The 19,006-nt window shown below is 39.5% G+C and overlaps 1 protein-coding gene across 1 annotated transcript; it reads right to left on the bottom strand.

The window, feature by feature from the left end:
* Positions 1-6,800: 6,800 nt before the first annotated feature.
* On the bottom strand, positions 6,801-7,003 carry LOC104070466 (A-kinase anchor protein 7 isoforms alpha and beta-like; the record flags this gene model as incomplete). Its single annotated transcript, XM_009573177.1, has 1 exon — positions 6,801-7,003. A coding segment is annotated over one exon (203 nt), but the record flags the coding sequence as incomplete, so codon positions are not given.
* Positions 7,004-19,006: the final 12,003 nt, after the last annotated feature.

Raw genomic sequence — 19,006 nt, forward strand, 5'->3', positions numbered from 1 at the left:
CATCTCTGCCTTTCTTCTCTGAAGGAAAAACTCCTTTTATTTCCAATAAGCTTCTGCTGAAATCCTCATGTGTCATTTCTTAATCAACTCCTTTTAACTACCCTAATTCTGCATTTTTGATTGGTTTAATCCTTAATCACCAGGAGCAAAAGGGGGCTTTATTTTCCAGCAATGAGGATAGTTCTTTGCAAGAAACAGTTCCACGTCCCAGTCTCTGCTAATGCATTTTGCGTCCAAGAGTCACTAAACAAAGCACATAAACGGTGGGAGCAGAGACCAGAACCCAGCAGTCAAACTCCAGCTTCTTGCTGCAGAAGTATTTGCTTATCAACGCCAGAGCGCCCTTTTTGCTATGCCAGGAATGGCAGGCATATCCCTTTTTGTTTTCCTATGTACTGTTCTAATTATTGCTCCACTCTAAGTGTGTTTTATTCCTCAGCCCAGCCGTCTCTCAAGACTGATTTTCATTCGGTACAAATGTTCTCATTATAAAGACTTAACATGAGGAGAATATAAATGAGAAAATGAGTGCATGCTAGGAACTTGCTTATACAGAAACTGTATTGATCAAAGGAACAGCAGAGTAAAACATGTCAGCATTAACGTGCTCCTACTTCCAGGGTTCAAACAGTTTCCTTTCCCAGAGGAATGGTGTGACTCCTTGCCTCTGAAACCAGGCCAATGTAATGATTTTGTTTGACTGAAATAAAAAGTGCAAAGCATTTCTATAGAACATTACGGTACGACACTAATGAGCTCTTCGAAAGCAAAAGCACCTTCATCAGTTTCAGAGATTACCCCTTATCACTATGTGAAAACTTCTGAAAGAATCAAAATTCCAAAAGGTTTTCACAAATTAAATTACTTAGAACCATTTTCATAAAGCTAAAACACCACTTACTTTATCCGACTGCCCACTAATCATGCAGCTGACCTACTCACCGTCTCAATTCTGGGAGGGTGCATCCCTCAGGAACTGCTTTTGTCCGGTGGTTTTAGGCCGTCTCCGCTGCCTCGGGATCAGACAGTAGTCATCTCTAGATGAAGACTTCAGCGAATAGCCACGAGGCCCTCTTCTGACCTCTGGCAGTGCGAGCGAGACCAGAGGTGTCTCTGCAAAGACATCAACCTCTTTGGGACTTCAGTAACAACTTCCCCCCTCCTCCAAAGGGATGGAAACAGCTGAAAGCTACAGTACTGATTCAGTCCCTCATTTTCTAAGGCCAAGACAATATGCCATTAAGAGTTGAAGAGAGGCAGAGAGCATTCATAAATAAAAGACTGCTTTGAAAAAGATTGTGCAAAACAAAGTCCCAGGCTAGAAGCAGAGTGAAGCGAGCCTCAGGCGCCCGGCTGCCAGGCTCCACGCGAGGCAACCGGATTGCCTCCTGGCTTCCACGGGGCTGGAGCTGGCTCTGCAGGTAGCATTTCATCTGCAGTGAAAAAGTTTCAGTTTACACTTAATTTCATGAGTATATTCTTGGACATAACTGAATTTAAAAAGTAAATGTGTGTTTTTACTAAACTTCAACTTACAAGCTCTGCTGAGCACAGCAGCTTTGCTCTTCTCGTCTATTTTTCCTGCTTGCTGACTACAGAAATGTGTAGGATATCTCTTAAGACCTTTATAAAAACAGAATTCTAACAAGAATACATGAGTCATGTCTAGACTGACATAAAAATCAAACAGTATCGTTCTTGTCACCAGAATGAAGCATGGCTGACGCTCTCTGATCCATGACACACTCACATGGCCTTTAGGCTAAAATAGCACACACACAGTCATAATCAGAAACTTCCATAAATATAGAACATGAAGCCTCTTTAATCCTCACTTTGTATAACCTTGCCATGAAGTTGTATTTTACCACCTAAAGCGTCGTACTTTCTTCAATAGGAGCATTAGTAGGTGGGCATTATCCAGTGTGGGTCCCAGTATCTGTATCCTGGCCTGTATCAGAAATAGTGTGGCCAGCAGGAGGAGGGAGGTGATCGTGCCCCTGTACTCGGCCCTGGTGAGGCCGCACCTCGAATACTGTGTTCAGTTTTGGGCCCCTCACTACAAGAAGGACATTGAGGTGCTGGAGTGTGTCCAGAGAAGGGCAACGAAGCTGGTGAAGGGTCTAGAGAACAAGTCTTATGAGGAGCGGCTGAGGGAACTGGGGCGTTTAGCCTGGAGAAGAGGAGGCTGAGGGGAGACCTCATCGCGCTCTACAACTACCTGAAAGGAGGTTGTAGGGAGGTGGGGGTTGGTCTCTTCTCCCAAGTAACAAGCGACAGGACGAGAGGAAATGGCCTCAAGTTGCACCAGAGGAGGTTTAGACTGGACATTAGGAAAAACTTCTTTACTGAAAGAGTGGTCAGGCCTTGGAACAGGCTGCCCAGGGAAGTGGTGGAGTCACCATCCCTGGAAGTATTTAAAAGATGTGTAGATGTGGCGCTTAGGGACATGGTTTAGTGGGCATGGTGGCGTTGAGCTGACGGTTGGACTCAACGATCTTAGAGGTCTTTTCCAACCTTAATGATTCTATGATTCTATCTGTATATCTGTATACAGAGTGTCTGAATCTGACCTTAAGCTCCAATCCTTTTTACATTTACATCACCTTCAGTCAACACAGAAACACGTTTCCTTTTCACAAAGAGCTTGATGCACATTCACCTGCTGTATTACTCTCTAGCTACCAGACTGAGCATCCTTATGCCATGTTCACCCATGCTTAGAGACATGGGTTACTAAAACAGCGTCTCTTCCCATATCAGAGAATTAGTGTCTGTGGGTCTGTGGATCATGGATTTACTGATCTCTCTGGTCACTCGGTCAACTCTTAAACATCTCTGATGCACAGCTCAACAGTGCACACAATTTATGGCAAGAGCTGCTCAGGAATCAAATATATGGATTCTGCAACTTTTGTAGTCTACGCCTAGACCAAGTGTTGATGTCAGACATAGTTTTTCAGTGGGTCACGGCAGTCCAAAGACTTCCACCTAGACTAGTGCTGGAAGCTGAGCTACTGCTTTTAAACCTGTCACAGACATCTCTACAGTCAGCAGTGTAGAAATACTCTTGAGGATGAGTGAGCTAGAAGGTAGAACTGAAAACAAAACATGGACTAACACGCACCATCTGTTTTGAAATGCCAACACTTTCCCGGAATAACCTGTGCATCACTACCTCAAGACATTCCCCAAAAGAGGCGCTTAATTAAAAAACAGAATTGCAGAATTGTTGTCTGAAAAAGATTTATGAGTGTGAGGAAGGCAACATATTTGTTCTGGTGTGTGCGGCTCAGAGCTTCACAGCTGCCTATATTAGGTTGAGTCTCTGTGTAACTGCATTCTTCAGTGCTCATCTCAAAGCTCCATGCGAGATGACTGATGCTTTAATTTGACAGCCAGGCTTCACTACCAGTGGGGAAAAAAAAAAAAAAAAAAGAAAAAAAATAGAGAAAGAAAGAAGAAGGGTTGTCAGAAAAGAATGAATCCAGACGCAGGAATTTTTTTTTACCCTATTTTGTTTTCAATTTTGAGTAAATTAATAGCAGTGTCTCGTCAAAACCAGAAATAAAGGCTATGGTTGACATTTTAAAAGAACGTGGCTTTAGAAACAAAAGCCCTGTTGACTTTGATGGGTCAAAACATCTGAAAATCAAAGATGGGTTTTAGTTGCTGAAACATAGGTATCTAGTGTCTTTTTAAGAGGCTCTGGGGTATCCTCTAGCCCACAGTTCCTGATCCAGAAGAACACGTCTCCTGTAGGGTTTGTGTCATATTTGCCAGACCGATGCCAGGCCCACTCTAGGGCACCTCAAATGATACTAGCTGCCTATGCTCAGGCCCCTATACTTTATTTTTTCAGAGCTGCTATTCTTGATGCCATCCATAAGAACAGTGAATGAGCAGAATCTCTAATAACCAGGTCACCTATCAAAGTGTCTGGAAATAAATTCAGCGATTAATTTCTACAGTTTTACTTGAAACTTGTGGACAATGACTGTTACAAGCTGAATGATATTAAAAGGGCACTTTCATGGCAATGACTTGTACAGAGGAAAGGGAGATGACAACCTGTAATTCAGATATAATACAATAAATTGTTTTCCTGTTTTCATAGCTAATTGTCTGGCTTTGTATTTTCATCTGCAAGTTGGATTTAAATTTGAATAGCTACCTCTGAATGAATTAATACTAATATTTGATATGACAAAAAGAAACTTATTTTATATAAGCATACAGTAATTCCAGCATCTCTCCACAGCCTATGGAGTAAGGGAACACACTGGGCTCAGAGAGTCACTGTGCAGAGATTTATAGATCCACTTGTGAAAGCTTGGGTTTTTATCTCCAGTGATGATGGCAAATTCAGATTTTTTTTTTTTTTCTCTAAAGCAAATCCGAGTCTGATTGTTAAACTCAAAATCAATTTTTGAGGTTGAAGAGTGGATATGGACCTCTAGGAAGTTATACCAGTACTTCCTTCTAATCCCATGCTGTCCAGAGTAATCTCTAGAGTTCCAAAGTTTTTCCATTTAAAACAATAATGTCTTGGGACTAGCTTATCTTCATGAATTTCCTCATATGATTTCAGCACCCAAGCTCTAGATCAGTATCTTGGCACAACACCCATAGTCAACTTAATGGCGTGATTTATACAACCACTGTTTCTGTCAGGTTTGTTACTTGCAAAGTACTTCATTTTATTAAAGTCCATTTGGAAATGGGTGAAAACATACATTGAGTGCAAAGGAAAAAATACTTTATTGTGAACATGGCTTAGAGATGTATGAGACATATTTCAGAATATACTGTTATATATCAAATGGAAAAAAAAAAAAAGCTATGACACATGAGAAAAATAACCAGTGCTTGAGACCAATGAAGAATATGCACACAGCTGTTCTAACAGCACAATTCTGATACCAATCACAACATGTATCATATAGCATTTATGATCAGAGGCAATTCTAAACAATGTTTATAAAAAATGCAAATATTGGACCTACTCCTGCATTGTTGTACATCCAAAGCTCCAGTGAATCTTGCAGGTGTGTGGAGGGAACCATGAGAGCAAACTGACACTCCACCTCAGGCAGCAGAAGGTAGAGATGGACAAAACATCAAAAACAAAAGATAAAATCACAGTTCTACAAAAGTAAAAAGGCAAATATTATCCCAAGGAATATTATTATTTTCACGAGAAATTTTAATTGCAGCATCCTGACTCCATTAAAGCCAATGAGAGTCTCCCATTGAGATCAGTGGAGCCTGAATTTCATTCTGAAATTTAAAACATTCTTGCATTAGTGTAAACATCAGCAGAAACAACATGTCAGCATCTATACAAGTATTCAAGTGCTTTTTTTAAAAAAAAAAAAAAACAAAACAGACAGTGCTAACCTAAAATGCTAGTACATATCCAAAAGGCAGATAATTAAAAGAGGTTTTTTCAATATACATTTTAAAGTATTTAAAAGCATCCATTTTTTAATATTTGTATATCATTGCGAGGGAAAGGATCTATGAGAAAAATCTGAATTATTTGCAGTGATAAAAGAAGGGCACAGTGTTTGCTCAGATTTATTTGAAACCAGTATTTTTCCACTTTGGAGTCATGACATATACCTGCACATTCAAGCGTGTTTCAAAGCAGTGCTGAGGAGTGGCTGTACTTCATTGTTATGAAATACACTCCTTCTGTGCAAGTATTTCAGCATGATTCCTCGTGAGCCATTTTCACCCATTCATATTTTCAGTAAAAAAGAAACAGAAAGGAAAATTTCTTGAAGAAGTATTTTTTGTCTTTAAACAACCCGATGAGATTTTACATCATGGCAATTTACAGTCATCCATTCGGAGATCCAGAGTCAATACAACTTTTCCATTTACTGTTAGAGTTGTGCCTGTCTTCAAACAGTTCTTTGCTAATTTTCGTGCGGATATCAGAACTGGATAACAGCTCCTTTATCTGATTCAGTCTGGATAACAGGGCCTGTGTTTCTCTGTGCAAAGCTTCCTTTACTAAGTCTGCTTCATGGCTCTTTCCTAGAGGAAAAGAACAATATAATACATTTTATAACACTAAATGACATTTAGAGTCATTAATGTATGGAGAGAAAGAGATCAAATCTGGTTTGAACAGTATTAATTGCTCAGCCTTTTGCCCATACTGATTTTTTATAAAAGGGTACTTTGTCCAAAAAAATATAATTTACATCAACAAATGCTACCAAAAAGTAAAGAACAGTACAGCGTCACATTTAAGAGAAACTCCTGCCATATTACATACTGTGTAATAGTATCTGCGAGGAATATCTGTAGTGGTAATTTTTAGCTTGGGGTTGACTGCTGTTGACTAGGAAACAGCATGTGCTCTCACATGGAGTAAGCAGCCTTCTGGCAGTGCCAAACCCTCGGGCGGAGGGCATTGCTTCCACTTACGGCAAGGCCTCTTCCACGGCATTCATGACACGTCCGAAAGGCAAATGCAAAGTATTCAGTTTCTCTTCAAAAGCAAGGAAGGGACTCTTGGTATCAAGAGCCAGTGAAGACTGGGGCCGCTTGCTTCACCATTCTTGTCTTTTCCCACCGTCCATCCCTCCCAACAGATTTTCAGCAGTGCAAGCACTTATTAAACCGGTAGACAGCGTCCTTCATTTCAGAACAAACTTTTGATAAGAGACGCACAAAGCAGAGTGCCTGTCACCCAGCACCACTTAGCAAATTTCAGCAGGGAGCTGGGACATGTTTTTGTGGTTATTCTTGGTGGGATATTTGCTCCTGGGCTTTTTGCACAGTGCTCACTTGCTGTTATCATTGTCGCTCTCATTCTTAGTGCTGCTTGCTGCTTCTTCAGTTTTCACGGGGCTTCCATCAGTCAGTCTGGTTTTGTTTTGCGTTTCTTCTAAATATTGCTGTACAGCCTTCAGCACCGCGTTCTCCACCAGCCTTTTGCTGAGGCTCACCAGCTCTGCATCGTCTGGCTCTGCTGCATGTTTTTCACCTATGCGTCACAACAGACAAGAGAAGGAATTCATTGCCATGGAAAGATAGCAGCCATAATTGTATCAGGAGCCTCTGGCTGAGCTGGATTTTAAGTTATTAGCTGCCTCTTCCTGATTGTAAAAAGTAATTTCCCCCTCCTCAAGCTCTGAATCAAAAGTGTTTCATGAAGATGTACACAGTATATGAGATCAAAAATATTTTGCTGCTCATCTTTATTGCAACACTCCAGTAAAAGCCACTGGCTAACACTATGAGCACCCACTCAGCTTAGAAGAGTAAGCGTGCAAATTTAATTTCTTCTGGCCAGCAATCACCTCTGCCATCTGGGCAAAGATGAAGAACACGGCACACGATGAATTTACATTTTAGCAGCATTCTTAAATTTAGCTGCCCCTGTTTTGTGATTTTGCTTAATAAATCTAAAATCTTCTACCTATTTATTCATTGCTTGTAATTCAAGAGTTTCTCACGGGAAAAACAACTAAAATACTCTAAGCACAGGTTAGAAATTTTTTTCTAAACAAAGCGTAAAACTTGGAAAAACCATATACACCCTCCCTGTCTCTCTTCTGTCTTCTAACTTAAAGCTCTGACATTGAAGGAATGCAAGTTCCAGCAGTCTATTCTTAGATATCTGCTGATAAAAGCAAGAAGCTGGCATTTCCCTACTTTGATAAGAGTTCACATGAATAAACATATACAATGAAATAACTGTATACCTAATGAGGATTCTCATACATCACTACATATATTTTGAAATTGTACTTTTCCATGAATCATTTTCCTAATAAACTATATAGCCTACTACAGCATCCTCCTTCTATGAAGAATGCAATCCAGGAAAAGCAGATTTTATTGCCCGATTTCCAGTGGCCGTGTAATTTGCCACTTTGCAATTTCTTGCACTAGGTAAATACCTGTTTCCCTCCATCTATATTTAAAGGCCATACTTTTAATGTCCTTTTCTGGATTTAGCATTCTGCAACCAGTAATAAAAGGCTGCTTAGTCACACACATCTGGTGAAAGAGATACTATTGTATGCCCTCGGCACAAAGCTCTGTACTGTTCAATTACCCAAATTTGTTCTTTTTCATATATGTAAATTTATTCAAGTTTGCTAGCACATGTAGATTATAGTTATAAAAGACTTTTATTAGTCGTCTTAGTAGATTGCACAACCCAGGCGTGATTTCACTGATAAAACATAATTCACATGGGGATTGGAGGGGGAGAGGGAGAAGTAAACAAAACTCTTCATTTTCAGAGGCAGCGCCTTCATTAGCTGTTAATATGAGCATCCCGCTCTGGAACAGCGAGACAGACCAAACTCTTTCAGTTCTGGGCCTCCACAACACTGTTACTGTGGGGAAGGAAAACTGCGCTCTCCAGCCGAACAGTCATCAGACTAGACCTGGGTAAAGCACTTAATTACATTTTGGAAAAATTTTGGAAAAATACTCTAAAAATAAATATTTTTAAAAGGCAGCTATGGGAATAGTTTTGGTTAAAACAAAATTTAAAAAAAATAAGAGAAAACACTAAAAACATGTTTAGCATTTCCAAGAAGAAACATTTTAGGTTAATACGCGGGTCCGAGGGAGGCACTATTCCCAAAACCACTCAAACAGCTAGATACTCCGCGTTCTCTGGCCCACCGCTTACCATGTTCCTTCGCTATCTGGGTTTAAGTCTATCCTTTAACTTACTTAAAGGAGGGACTTAATTCAGGCTCTTATCTCTCAGGAGACCTAAGATATATATGAGCAGCATCTCCTCCCAGCTTTTATGAATTGATCCCACATGCTCCTTTGAATGCAGCCCTTTCATTCCAAATTTCCCTTGCTTTTATTAAAGATGCTCAACAAAATGTTTTGGTTGTCCCAGCCTATTTATTCACTAGGGGGAAAAAAAAAAAACAAAAACCAACAACACACTGGCTTCCAGACGGAGAGTTTCTTATTTTTCAGAACTGCTAGTGAATCACAGAAATTGTTACTCACACAGCTCTAATGATCTGTCCATGCAACTCTGAACAAAATCAATGGGAAATATAGCGCTCAGCCACTCTGACACATGACCCTATAGTACTTAATATGCAGAATATGAGTAATCAGTCACAGAGGCCTCCAGATACCACAAAACAGTAGTGATTGTATTTACTCAGAATGTAATTTTACTTGTAGTACATTATGTATTATTCTTACAGTCTAAAAAAGGACAGAGCTCTTCTCTCATAAATATTTTCTGCAAAACAGTTCTCATTTACATAAATGTATAAAATCCATATATCTACTATTGCATTTAAAACTTCAAAGTAAGTAGGTAGCTCACTGTGTAAGTAACTTCTCAAGCATGAAAAAAGTCAGACTACTTAAAATGAGCCTTTTGAAAGTACAGTTTATATAGCTACAGAAGAATGTTTTGGGTTTTTTTGTTGTTTGTTTGTTTTTAATATTTTGAGACATCCAAGGTTCACCAACAGTCTGGAGTCAAGTCTATAATACCTCCTAAGAAAGCTCTGCATTCCCACTGGGAAGACATACACGCGATCTGACATGTGAATGCGAATATGTGTACATCCCTGTATAAAGGGCGCCCTTGGATTTATCCGTCCGGCCACCTTGGTGGACTGGCACATGGGACTATACGATTCACTCATGCTCTGTTTATATTCTCAGACTCCCTAAATAGCAGTGGTGTGAGTGTCTGTGCAATGCTGAGGTTCATTGGCAAGGTAGTTGCATACTATTGTATCATTCCTATTTGTGACCGTTGACAAAAACAAATAGGTCACGTAATAATAACAACAGGTATTGATCATCTATATTTACTTGAATATTTAACACACATACATGTCCTGTTTACATCTCTCTCACCATGCTGCATCTGCTGCTTGCCTGCTTCTTAGATGTATACAATTCCTTTGCAGCAGGCAAACACTTCTTTGTGTGGACTGTCTTACTTTAGAGGAATTATCAGAATATCAGTAAAAAAACCATTGTAGATATGAATGTTTTAGATTTAAAATGGAGGTTTAAAAATTCAGAATTGTTTTGTTTGTAAACTCTGTTCTGAAAAGGGAATAGATTATACCACATGCACTGTTTTTGCATCGATGCTGTGCCTCTCAGTATGGACTGTGCCACTACTTCATTTCTGTGCCTGTGAATAAAAAAAACTTCCACTGCCTTCTCCTGCATCCGGCTCAGAATAAAAGTGAAAAAAACCTTTCATTTTGTTTATCCCAGAATTCTCTTCTATAATTTTCGAAAGATGAAAATAAATTCATACTCTATGAATGTATCTCGATGCATCCATGCTAAGCAGTGCTTTTTATGACTGAAACTGAAGCGTATCTATTGTCCTGAAATGACCACCATTTTTTACAAAAGGGAACTATCAACTGCACAAAATTATTCAAAAGGGGCTTTATGATCCTACAGCATGCTGCTAGCAGTTATGGACATGAACCAGAGCCCTGCAACCAAATCCAAGTTTGGATTCAAATTCACTGCTGTACCTATCTACTGGACTAGGTACGCTCTCCAAGTCTACACCCCCTTACACTTTACAAGACTGTGATCTGGATTTTGAAATACCACATTTGAACAAATCAGATTTCGTAGTCCTGGTATAGCATTTTCATGGTCCTCACATAGCCTGTTTTAGAGTCCATGTGGATATCTCAGATTTGGAGAGAGGCAGGACAGTTAATTGGATCCCTCTCCTGTTTATACTACTAGTCCATTTTTTTGTGAGAGATTTAATTGAAGGAACCAACAGTGGATCCCTTTTACAGAAAAAGCCAGTTATACAACCTTTTACCAGCTACACTCCAAGACAACGTTCTGCAATCCTTGCCTCATGGCCTCAACACACTGGGTTTTGGTTTTCCTTCCAACAACCTTTCATCACAACAAAATGATGCCAGGACGGGGCAAATTATAAAGGATTCCCTTGGTATTTTGAATAGGTGACTGAGACCAGCTGGGAAGTCTGTATTCTGGCAGCAGAGGTCACAGACTGCACCCTGGGGAGGGCCATGCTAACAGACATGCCTCTGTCTACCCTTTGGTTCATCAGTTTTCTAATACTGTTTTTACAATCTAGAAACAAAAAAACCACGAGGGACTCAGGCAGTCTTTCCAAAAGTAATTGTTAAGAAATTCCTTCTGAATGCTGGAAAGCTTCATTTTTCTACTTACACTGTGCCTCTGACACCAAGAGGATGAGCCAAGTCACTGTTGCAAACACTTAAAGCTTTCACCACAAGACTGCATTTCTATGGTGACTCCTCAGTGGCTCCAACTCATAATAATCCCTCACTATAAGATAGTTGATTATTACTCCCTCTATACAGGGGCAAAAAGCTTTGCTGGTGTGCAGTATAATGGGACTGGATGCAAGGAGACAACTACCCTAACTATTAGTAGACTAAGAAACCCTTCAGCAGATGACTATCAATTATTTCTGCATATGGTGGAGTTAGAGAAAACAAAGAAAGGCCAATAAAACAAATGCCTTTCAGATTTCAGCACGTGAATTCATACAGTTTATGACGTCAGTGGTTGTGCCTTTATCATGGTTCACTATCTCTATGTTATTAGGAAAAGACCTAAGAGTGAAGACATTATTTATACTCACAACGCCCAGGCAGATGTAGACTATTGCAAGGCTGCCATGCCCAGCTGCAGTCTGTGGAAACATCTAGTTTTTCCTACACTAGACCTTTGTGTCTGCAGAATCTGATTCAAAATTAAATTAAATCTCACTGACTTCCATGGGAATCAGATGAGGTTCCCACACCTACATACTGAACTGCAATGCCCCATGCATCAGACCAACGTACTGACATTTTCTTTACTGAGGACTTTCAGATACATTTGGTAGGCCATATATAAACAAAACTATAGCATTAGAGAAATACCATCCCCCCTCACCCTGCAAAGTCAGTGAGTCCACAATAAATTGAATAACAAGCTATAGCTAGCCACCAGACTGTATGCTTCCCACCCTTGCAACAGACTGTGAATGAGCCAGCACATTCAAGATCATGGTTTTGAAGTAATAAACACAAACATGAGCATGTGCCCATATCTAATCAACATAACAAGCATAGACAGGGAAGTCACAACTCTGAACACTTCCTCGTTAATTAGGAAGGATTTCCATGGAATGTCTCTTGAGTGGTCACTTAAGGAATTGGCACAAATAAGGCACTGAGAGGAAGGGTGAAATAATAATCTCATTATGACATGATGGTGATGACATTTGCATTGCAGGATGTTCCCACCTGATGTTAAGCAGCCTGTGTAGTTTAGCTCTCCTCTTGGAAATCTAACAAACTTCTTTAGTTCTACGTATGTTGCTCTGTAAATACAGGACTGTCTAACAAGGCAATACAGGCAATACCAATCTGTCCTTCATGCTGTTCTAGTTTGCTGGAAAGATTTTATTTGATTTGGCCCACCATGGAATAAACCCAACAAAAATAACAATTTCTAGTGAAGAGGAAAGTAAGGGTGTTACAGCTATTCAGGGAAAACGGCGCTCTTGCCTGTTTCAGCGATGAAAAAAATACCTGCAGCTCCCTTCGAGCTGGAGGCTTGGCAAATGTGGCAAAAGTTTGTTTTGTTTCAGACAAAACCCTTTGAAGCTCAGTGATCTAAAATTTCTGACCACCTCTAACTGTAAGTGGAGAAACAGGATGTGCCCTGCTAAACCTAATCTTCCTTCTACGAGCACTGCAGGATGCAATGCCACAGGCACGAGCCTTCAGGGAAAAAAAAAAAAAAAAAAAAGCGGTAACTAAAGACTCTACTCCTGGCAGTTCTGTTAAATATCTTGGTTTTATTTTCCTATTAAAAGAGACCTGCTGACAGAGAAATTTCCTGACTCCGTTAATGTAGTTTAATGCTTAAACTTAATGAATTTACAAGAAGTCCAGTGTAACAGGAAATAATGGCTGAAGGAAAGAAGATGGCTTAAAAAGCTGTAAGTTTTACTCGATTTTCTCACCAATACTCAGGTAGAGAAAACAGCCCAAGTCACAAAAGTGGTTTTACATCACCACAGAAACATCCACCATGCACGCTGACAATGGGAGAACAAAAACATCCAGGCAGATTGCGATAGCAAACACCCAGGCAGAATTATTCACCCCCCTTCACCATCCGCAGCGCTGTCTGGTGCTAGCAGCTCAAGGGAAACGGGGAAGAGGAGCCGCCTGGGCCAGCAGGGCTGGCGGGGAGGGCAGGAGAGTTTCCTCTCTCCAGGACGCAGCCGAGGGGGAGCCTCCTGCTGTTTTCAGAGCCCGAGAGAGAGACCAGGCTTCCCCCTTCCCAGGGAAAAGCTGAATTCTGGAACAGGTCAGACCTGGCAGTCCCTCATCTTCAATGGCCCTCCAGAAACAATACTGGGAAGGTAACGCACCATGGGAGACAGCGTAGGTTGCTCCCCCATCAACCTTGGTCGCCAGTGACCACAGACAGAGCTGGATGGTCTTGAAGGCAGAAAATCACCCTGCGAGGTCACTAAGCTGAGGGGGGTGTACGCCCAAGAAATGCAGCAACTAACCAAAACAGGATATACACAGATTTTAATTGCCAAAGTCCAAATGTGTTGCTAAATCCTAAAAGTTCCTGCTTATGGACCAGTAAACCACGAAAATTGAATGTTTACTCACAAGCATGATAAGGGAAGTCATTTTATATACATTCACTTTTCGTTACTGTTTCCTATCCTTCCTATATTCTCTGTGAACTTCAGTTTCATTTCTTTAGGGTTCATCTGTTACTATACAGCTTCCAATGGGACACTATTTTGGCTGAGACTTCTTCATGCTGCTATCAAGTAGACGAAAAAAAGCAACTTTTTTTGGACTGACAGATGTTAAACAAGTGTTAATAAGTAAATCTTAACACGCTGATCCTGTGGTGTTCCTCGTCCTGAACTCAGAAGGAGATTCCATACAAACTCATGCTATCAAATAGTCTCTCACATAGTACGTGTCTTTCCTCAGGAAAAGCAATTTTAAAAATACTTGCAAATTATGGAGAGAAAAGTCAAATTTTAACCAACATGCATTTTGATTTAATTATTTCAACTGCAGTAACATGAGTTGTGAAACACAGCTGAGTACTGCTTGAACTGTAAAAGGAAGATGAAATCTTGTCCAAAAAAGATTAAGATGTAAGTATAATTGCAATTCAAGAGGATGTCCAACAGTGTCCATAAAATACTGTAATAAGGCGCAATTTTGATGGAAAAATGTGATTTGGAAGGTATTTTTAACATCTCTGTAATCATACTTAATTAGACCCTAAATCTAATGGAAGAAGGTTAGAGTCACCTCTTTTGGTAGGAGCATCTTACATAGGTTTGAACTGGTAGTGTAACTACATCCTCAGGTTGTCAAAATAGATGGGTCTCATCCCTTTTCCCCAGGCTCTTGCACGAAGGAACTGAACCCACTTCATCAGCTTCTTGGGCAAACCATGAAGTTATGTATTTTTGAATGTAAGAGTAGTACTGTTGCTGTCTTTCATTTCATTGATCAAGCCTACAGAATCTGACCAAATTTGTTAATAGCTTTGGGAAAACTAACATAACACCCTTAAGTCTATTTGAATGTAACTTAAAAAAAAAAAAAAATTAAGTGGTTATCATGGCATTTCCTACCTTAATCCCCTTTATCTATTATATATTTTGCCTTAAGTAATGTATTTAGCATTATTCTTTCTTCCCTCCCTTTTGTTTGCCACATAACCTCCACTTTAAATGTGTTTTTTTTAAAGCCAGAATTTGACATAAGTTTTCACTCTGATTTTGTGAGATGTAGCTCTATAAATGTTCACTGCTCTACCACATATAGGTTTATGAAAGGTTTGTAAAAATGAGATTTATTTTAGATACGTGGAAAGACTAGTTCATAGAAGTTTAGACCTCTCTCTAAATGCTATGGCTCTGAACCTTTAAAACCACTGCTCAGGATCTGCTTCAGGACAAGCTCTTCCTCAACTTTAATCTCTCTCTAAAAGCCCAAATATATTCGCTGGCAAGAACAGTGAATCTTGATGTCCAAAGAAAAATATTCAGGTAAGATAAGCAACAAATTCAGACACGTGTTTGGTCATAATAAATTGCTCTGTGTCATGGGGTTTTTGGTCACCTCAGCCATATGAAATCAGAGTAGCTGTAGTTAAAGAGTTAAGAGTGCTGAAGGTATGACTACACTTCACTTAATTTAATTAACAGGAATCTAAAAATTGTTGCTAGAGTATAGTGTAAGGAGAGATCACTTAATGAAATCTATGCATGAAAAAAATTGAAACATCACCATGTCATAAAACTAAATTTAACGCAATCAATCCTTCACATAAAATAAGCAGACTTTATAATCTAGAACAAGAAAAAAAGAAAGAATAAGAATACTAGAGGACAACACTCATTTTTTTCCATCCTATTTTCTTTATGAATAGTGCATGTATCTTAAGTCGATGAACAAGCACTTAGTAATCAAAATTAACATTATTCTTAAGTCTGCTTCACCATTACAAATCAGGAATAACTGAGTCCTGATTATTTGTTTAAACCAGTGGGCCTTACTTTCACATCCTTCCTATGCTGAATATCAATTAATTGTAATAGTATTTTCTTTGTGAAACAACATAAAACTCCTTAAGAACATAATCAACATTTCCCTACCTAATAGCAACACTTCTTTCATGAGAGTAATTCCCTACAGCTCTTACACTGCACTCTAGAAAAAGAACAACTCCCTCTCTCTCTCTTCCCCCCTATTTCTACTTCCTCAAACTCAGTGAGTCAAAGCCTATTCTAGCAGCACTTCAATGAAATCAATCCAGAAAAATATGTCTGCTATGCCAAAACCTGAACTAATCCTCACAACTTTTAGCAACTCACACTCTGTACCATAACTGATTGCTCATTACTATGCCTTAAAATTGATGGTTCTCTTCTCTTTTCACTCCTTTTTCCATTCACAAATTTTGTTATCTCTGCCTACACAGTATTCATAATTCCATCCCTTCTCTTCAGCATCCTAATAATTCTAATTCTGTCCCATTAACATCAATGGAGAACTGCTTATTTATGCCAGCTGGTCTTCTGGTCCTTTATTTCTACCAGGCCAAACAGTTCTAATTTGAAGTTTCACCTTTGTTTCTTGATCCTCTCTTATTTTAAAGTAATATTTTTCTCAGTCTTTCTCCAACTCAGAGTAAAGGAATAAAGGCGGATATTCATGCCACGAACAGGTTTTGCATTTCTCTTCACTACATTCAGAACCAACTGTGCAATCAAACAACTGTGCAATCAAAAGCAGGCATTTTTTCTTCACTCCAGCTAAACAGCAATGCATTTGATTCCATAGTTCCCTTTACCTTTATGTTTTCCACATAGAAAAGTTCTCCCACTTCCATGTTTCGCTACAGGGACCAAGAAAAGTTCATTAAGGATGAGAAGGAAGGAGATGGGTATAGTTCCTTTTAAGAGCAAATTGTATCATTCATGATTTTGAGATTTCCCGAGATGGGTAAACACACACGACAGTTGCATGGCACAATGCAATGTGGTTTTAATTCCAAGAATGCAGGTATGGCTAAACATCAGAGGGTTATGTGCTATTACCACATGGGGCACCAGAAGCAATAACCTAGAGCATTTGAGAATTAGCCTGTCCTCACAGCCTGGGTCCAGCACCATGTTGATCCAGCTATTCTGCTGCTCATGTAGCAACTTATACTTGGACACATCTTACCACATAACATGGTTTTTATCCAAAGTCTAATCCTGTAATCAATTCTTATTTTATGCCTTCTATAGAGATTATGGCTAAAAGAGGTCCAAGGGAATGAAATTCATCTTTCAAAGCAAAATTATGTGCTTCATTTGAAATGGAGTTAGTATTATTATTCACTTGTGCTGAAGCAGGCATTACAGGAAATGCCTCTGTGATCTGGGTTGCGTTATACCAAGCCCTCTGTCCTTATTACACTTGGCCCTCCTTCCAAATGTTTCAGTTTAGTTATAACGGAGAACACACACAACATGTGTATAGGGCACACAGGTGGGATCAACAGAAAGTAACATTTATTTGGTTAAATCAGAGGATCAACAGTGTTTCAAAACACACAAATGCTACACCAAATTTCATTTTAACAAAAGAAAGGTAATCCCAGACTTTAGGAGGTCGTTCAATCACTAGACTCACCTTAGTCACGGGTTATATTTTGTAGAACTACAAGAATAAACTTTTCATTTTGTGCTGGAAAAACCTCTCACATTCTATTAGCGATGTGTATGTGAAAAGTAAAAGGGGAGCTGAGAGAAGAGAGGAAGAAAGGCAAACCTTTTTGATTGCATTAGGCTATACTAGATGGTAATGGATTTTTAAGACAGCAAAAAAATGTTACTCATTTGCTGATTCTCCTCAGCCACAGTAAGTGCTGCAGAAAACATGCCTGATACTTAATATGTTTTTGTTCAATCCTTGTGCTTTGTACTAAAGTGGAAAATTGAATAAAATGCCATTTAAAAAATTATTGCTATGATGTGAAACAGAATGAGTAACACAATAATAGACCATGGCATAAGACGTTTCTCCTCTTAGCAAAAGGATACAAGTTCTCTAGCAAGAGCAAATGAATTATCCATGCCTGAGGATTTTAACTCACAGGAAACTCGGCAAGTGCCCAAACGAAGGCCACCTGAGACTGGCAGATATTCAAAGGGATTAAGTCATCAGCAGAAAAGATAAAGTTAATGGTGGATTTTGATATTTTTGGGGATTGGCATCCAGAGGAGATATCTAATAAGGAGTGAGTTTTCTCCATATCAATTTAGGACAGCAGTTCTTAAGGTTCATGAGAGTTACAGGCAGGGTCAGGAGCCTGACAAAAGTTCAGCTATGTATGCTAATATCAGAATTACAAGTCTAAAAGCACCAACTGTTATAAAAGTTTGGCAGTGCCAAACCTATCACTGGTACAGTGCACTTGTAGCTATTTAAAGCCCAAGGACTTAGTCTTTAGTCAAATGGTTATCAATGGAAGGTATCTAAATTTTAAACAATGTTTGTGGCTTCCATTCCATTTTCCTTTTGTTAAGGCAGCATATTCCACAGCATATACGACCCTTCTCCAATACCCCAAATTCCTCTAAATCTCAGTCTCTTCTGTCAATTCTACAGTTCAAGCTTATGGAAACAGAATCACTCAAATTTTAGGAATAGCAAAAATGATTAGGTATGAAACATTACTAAACCAGCAATAATCAGCTGCTGACAGGGTGCCAGTATGCCTTACTACGGTACTTTTCAAGATATTTTATTTTCCACTTTGCCTATAATAATTCCACAAATCATAATAGAACAGTGTCATCTAAAGGACAACCCCTCACTGGACCAAGGACCTTTGTTTGCCTTGTTGTCTTTGTCTGCATTAATGTGAAAATCTTGGTCACAACATTGCAAAACGTAGAGACTCTCTGCAGTCCAGCATCTGTCACTGACAGGAAGCGTTCCCTGAAATATATACAAAATATTCTCTCTTGTTCTTATTTCGCATGATGCAATATAAGTGATCTCGTGCTATCTTAACAGTTGCTTAATCCTGTTAACCAGTTCCTTCTCCTGCCTTCTGGCTTTGTAGCTTTTTTCCCCCAAAAACTAGCTAGTTCCTACTCTCAGAGCACATGGGCTGTCCCCAAAATGGAGCTCCACAGCTCCCCAGGCATTTTCTGGAAGTGCAGCCTGGGCTCCTACTTTGCATTTGGAGCATTATCTTCTTTTGAAAACGTAACCCTTCTTCCAAACTTCTTCCTCCTCTGCTCCATGATTGTGCCTCTTGAGCTTCTAGGACAAAACTTACACTGATCTTTGCAGTGCAGATTTAGCTAGCACCACATGCATGTCATTTCTGCTACAACGTTGTAGGTCTGGTGGCACATTATCTTGCTGGAGGGGAAAAATAGATAGGA

This window comes from Fulmarus glacialis, unplaced genomic scaffold (genome assembly GCF_000690835.1).
Source record: "Fulmarus glacialis isolate BGI_N327 unplaced genomic scaffold, ASM69083v1 scaffold40612, whole genome shotgun sequence".
NCBI lineage: Eukaryota > Metazoa > Chordata > Aves > Procellariiformes > Procellariidae > Fulmarus > Fulmarus glacialis.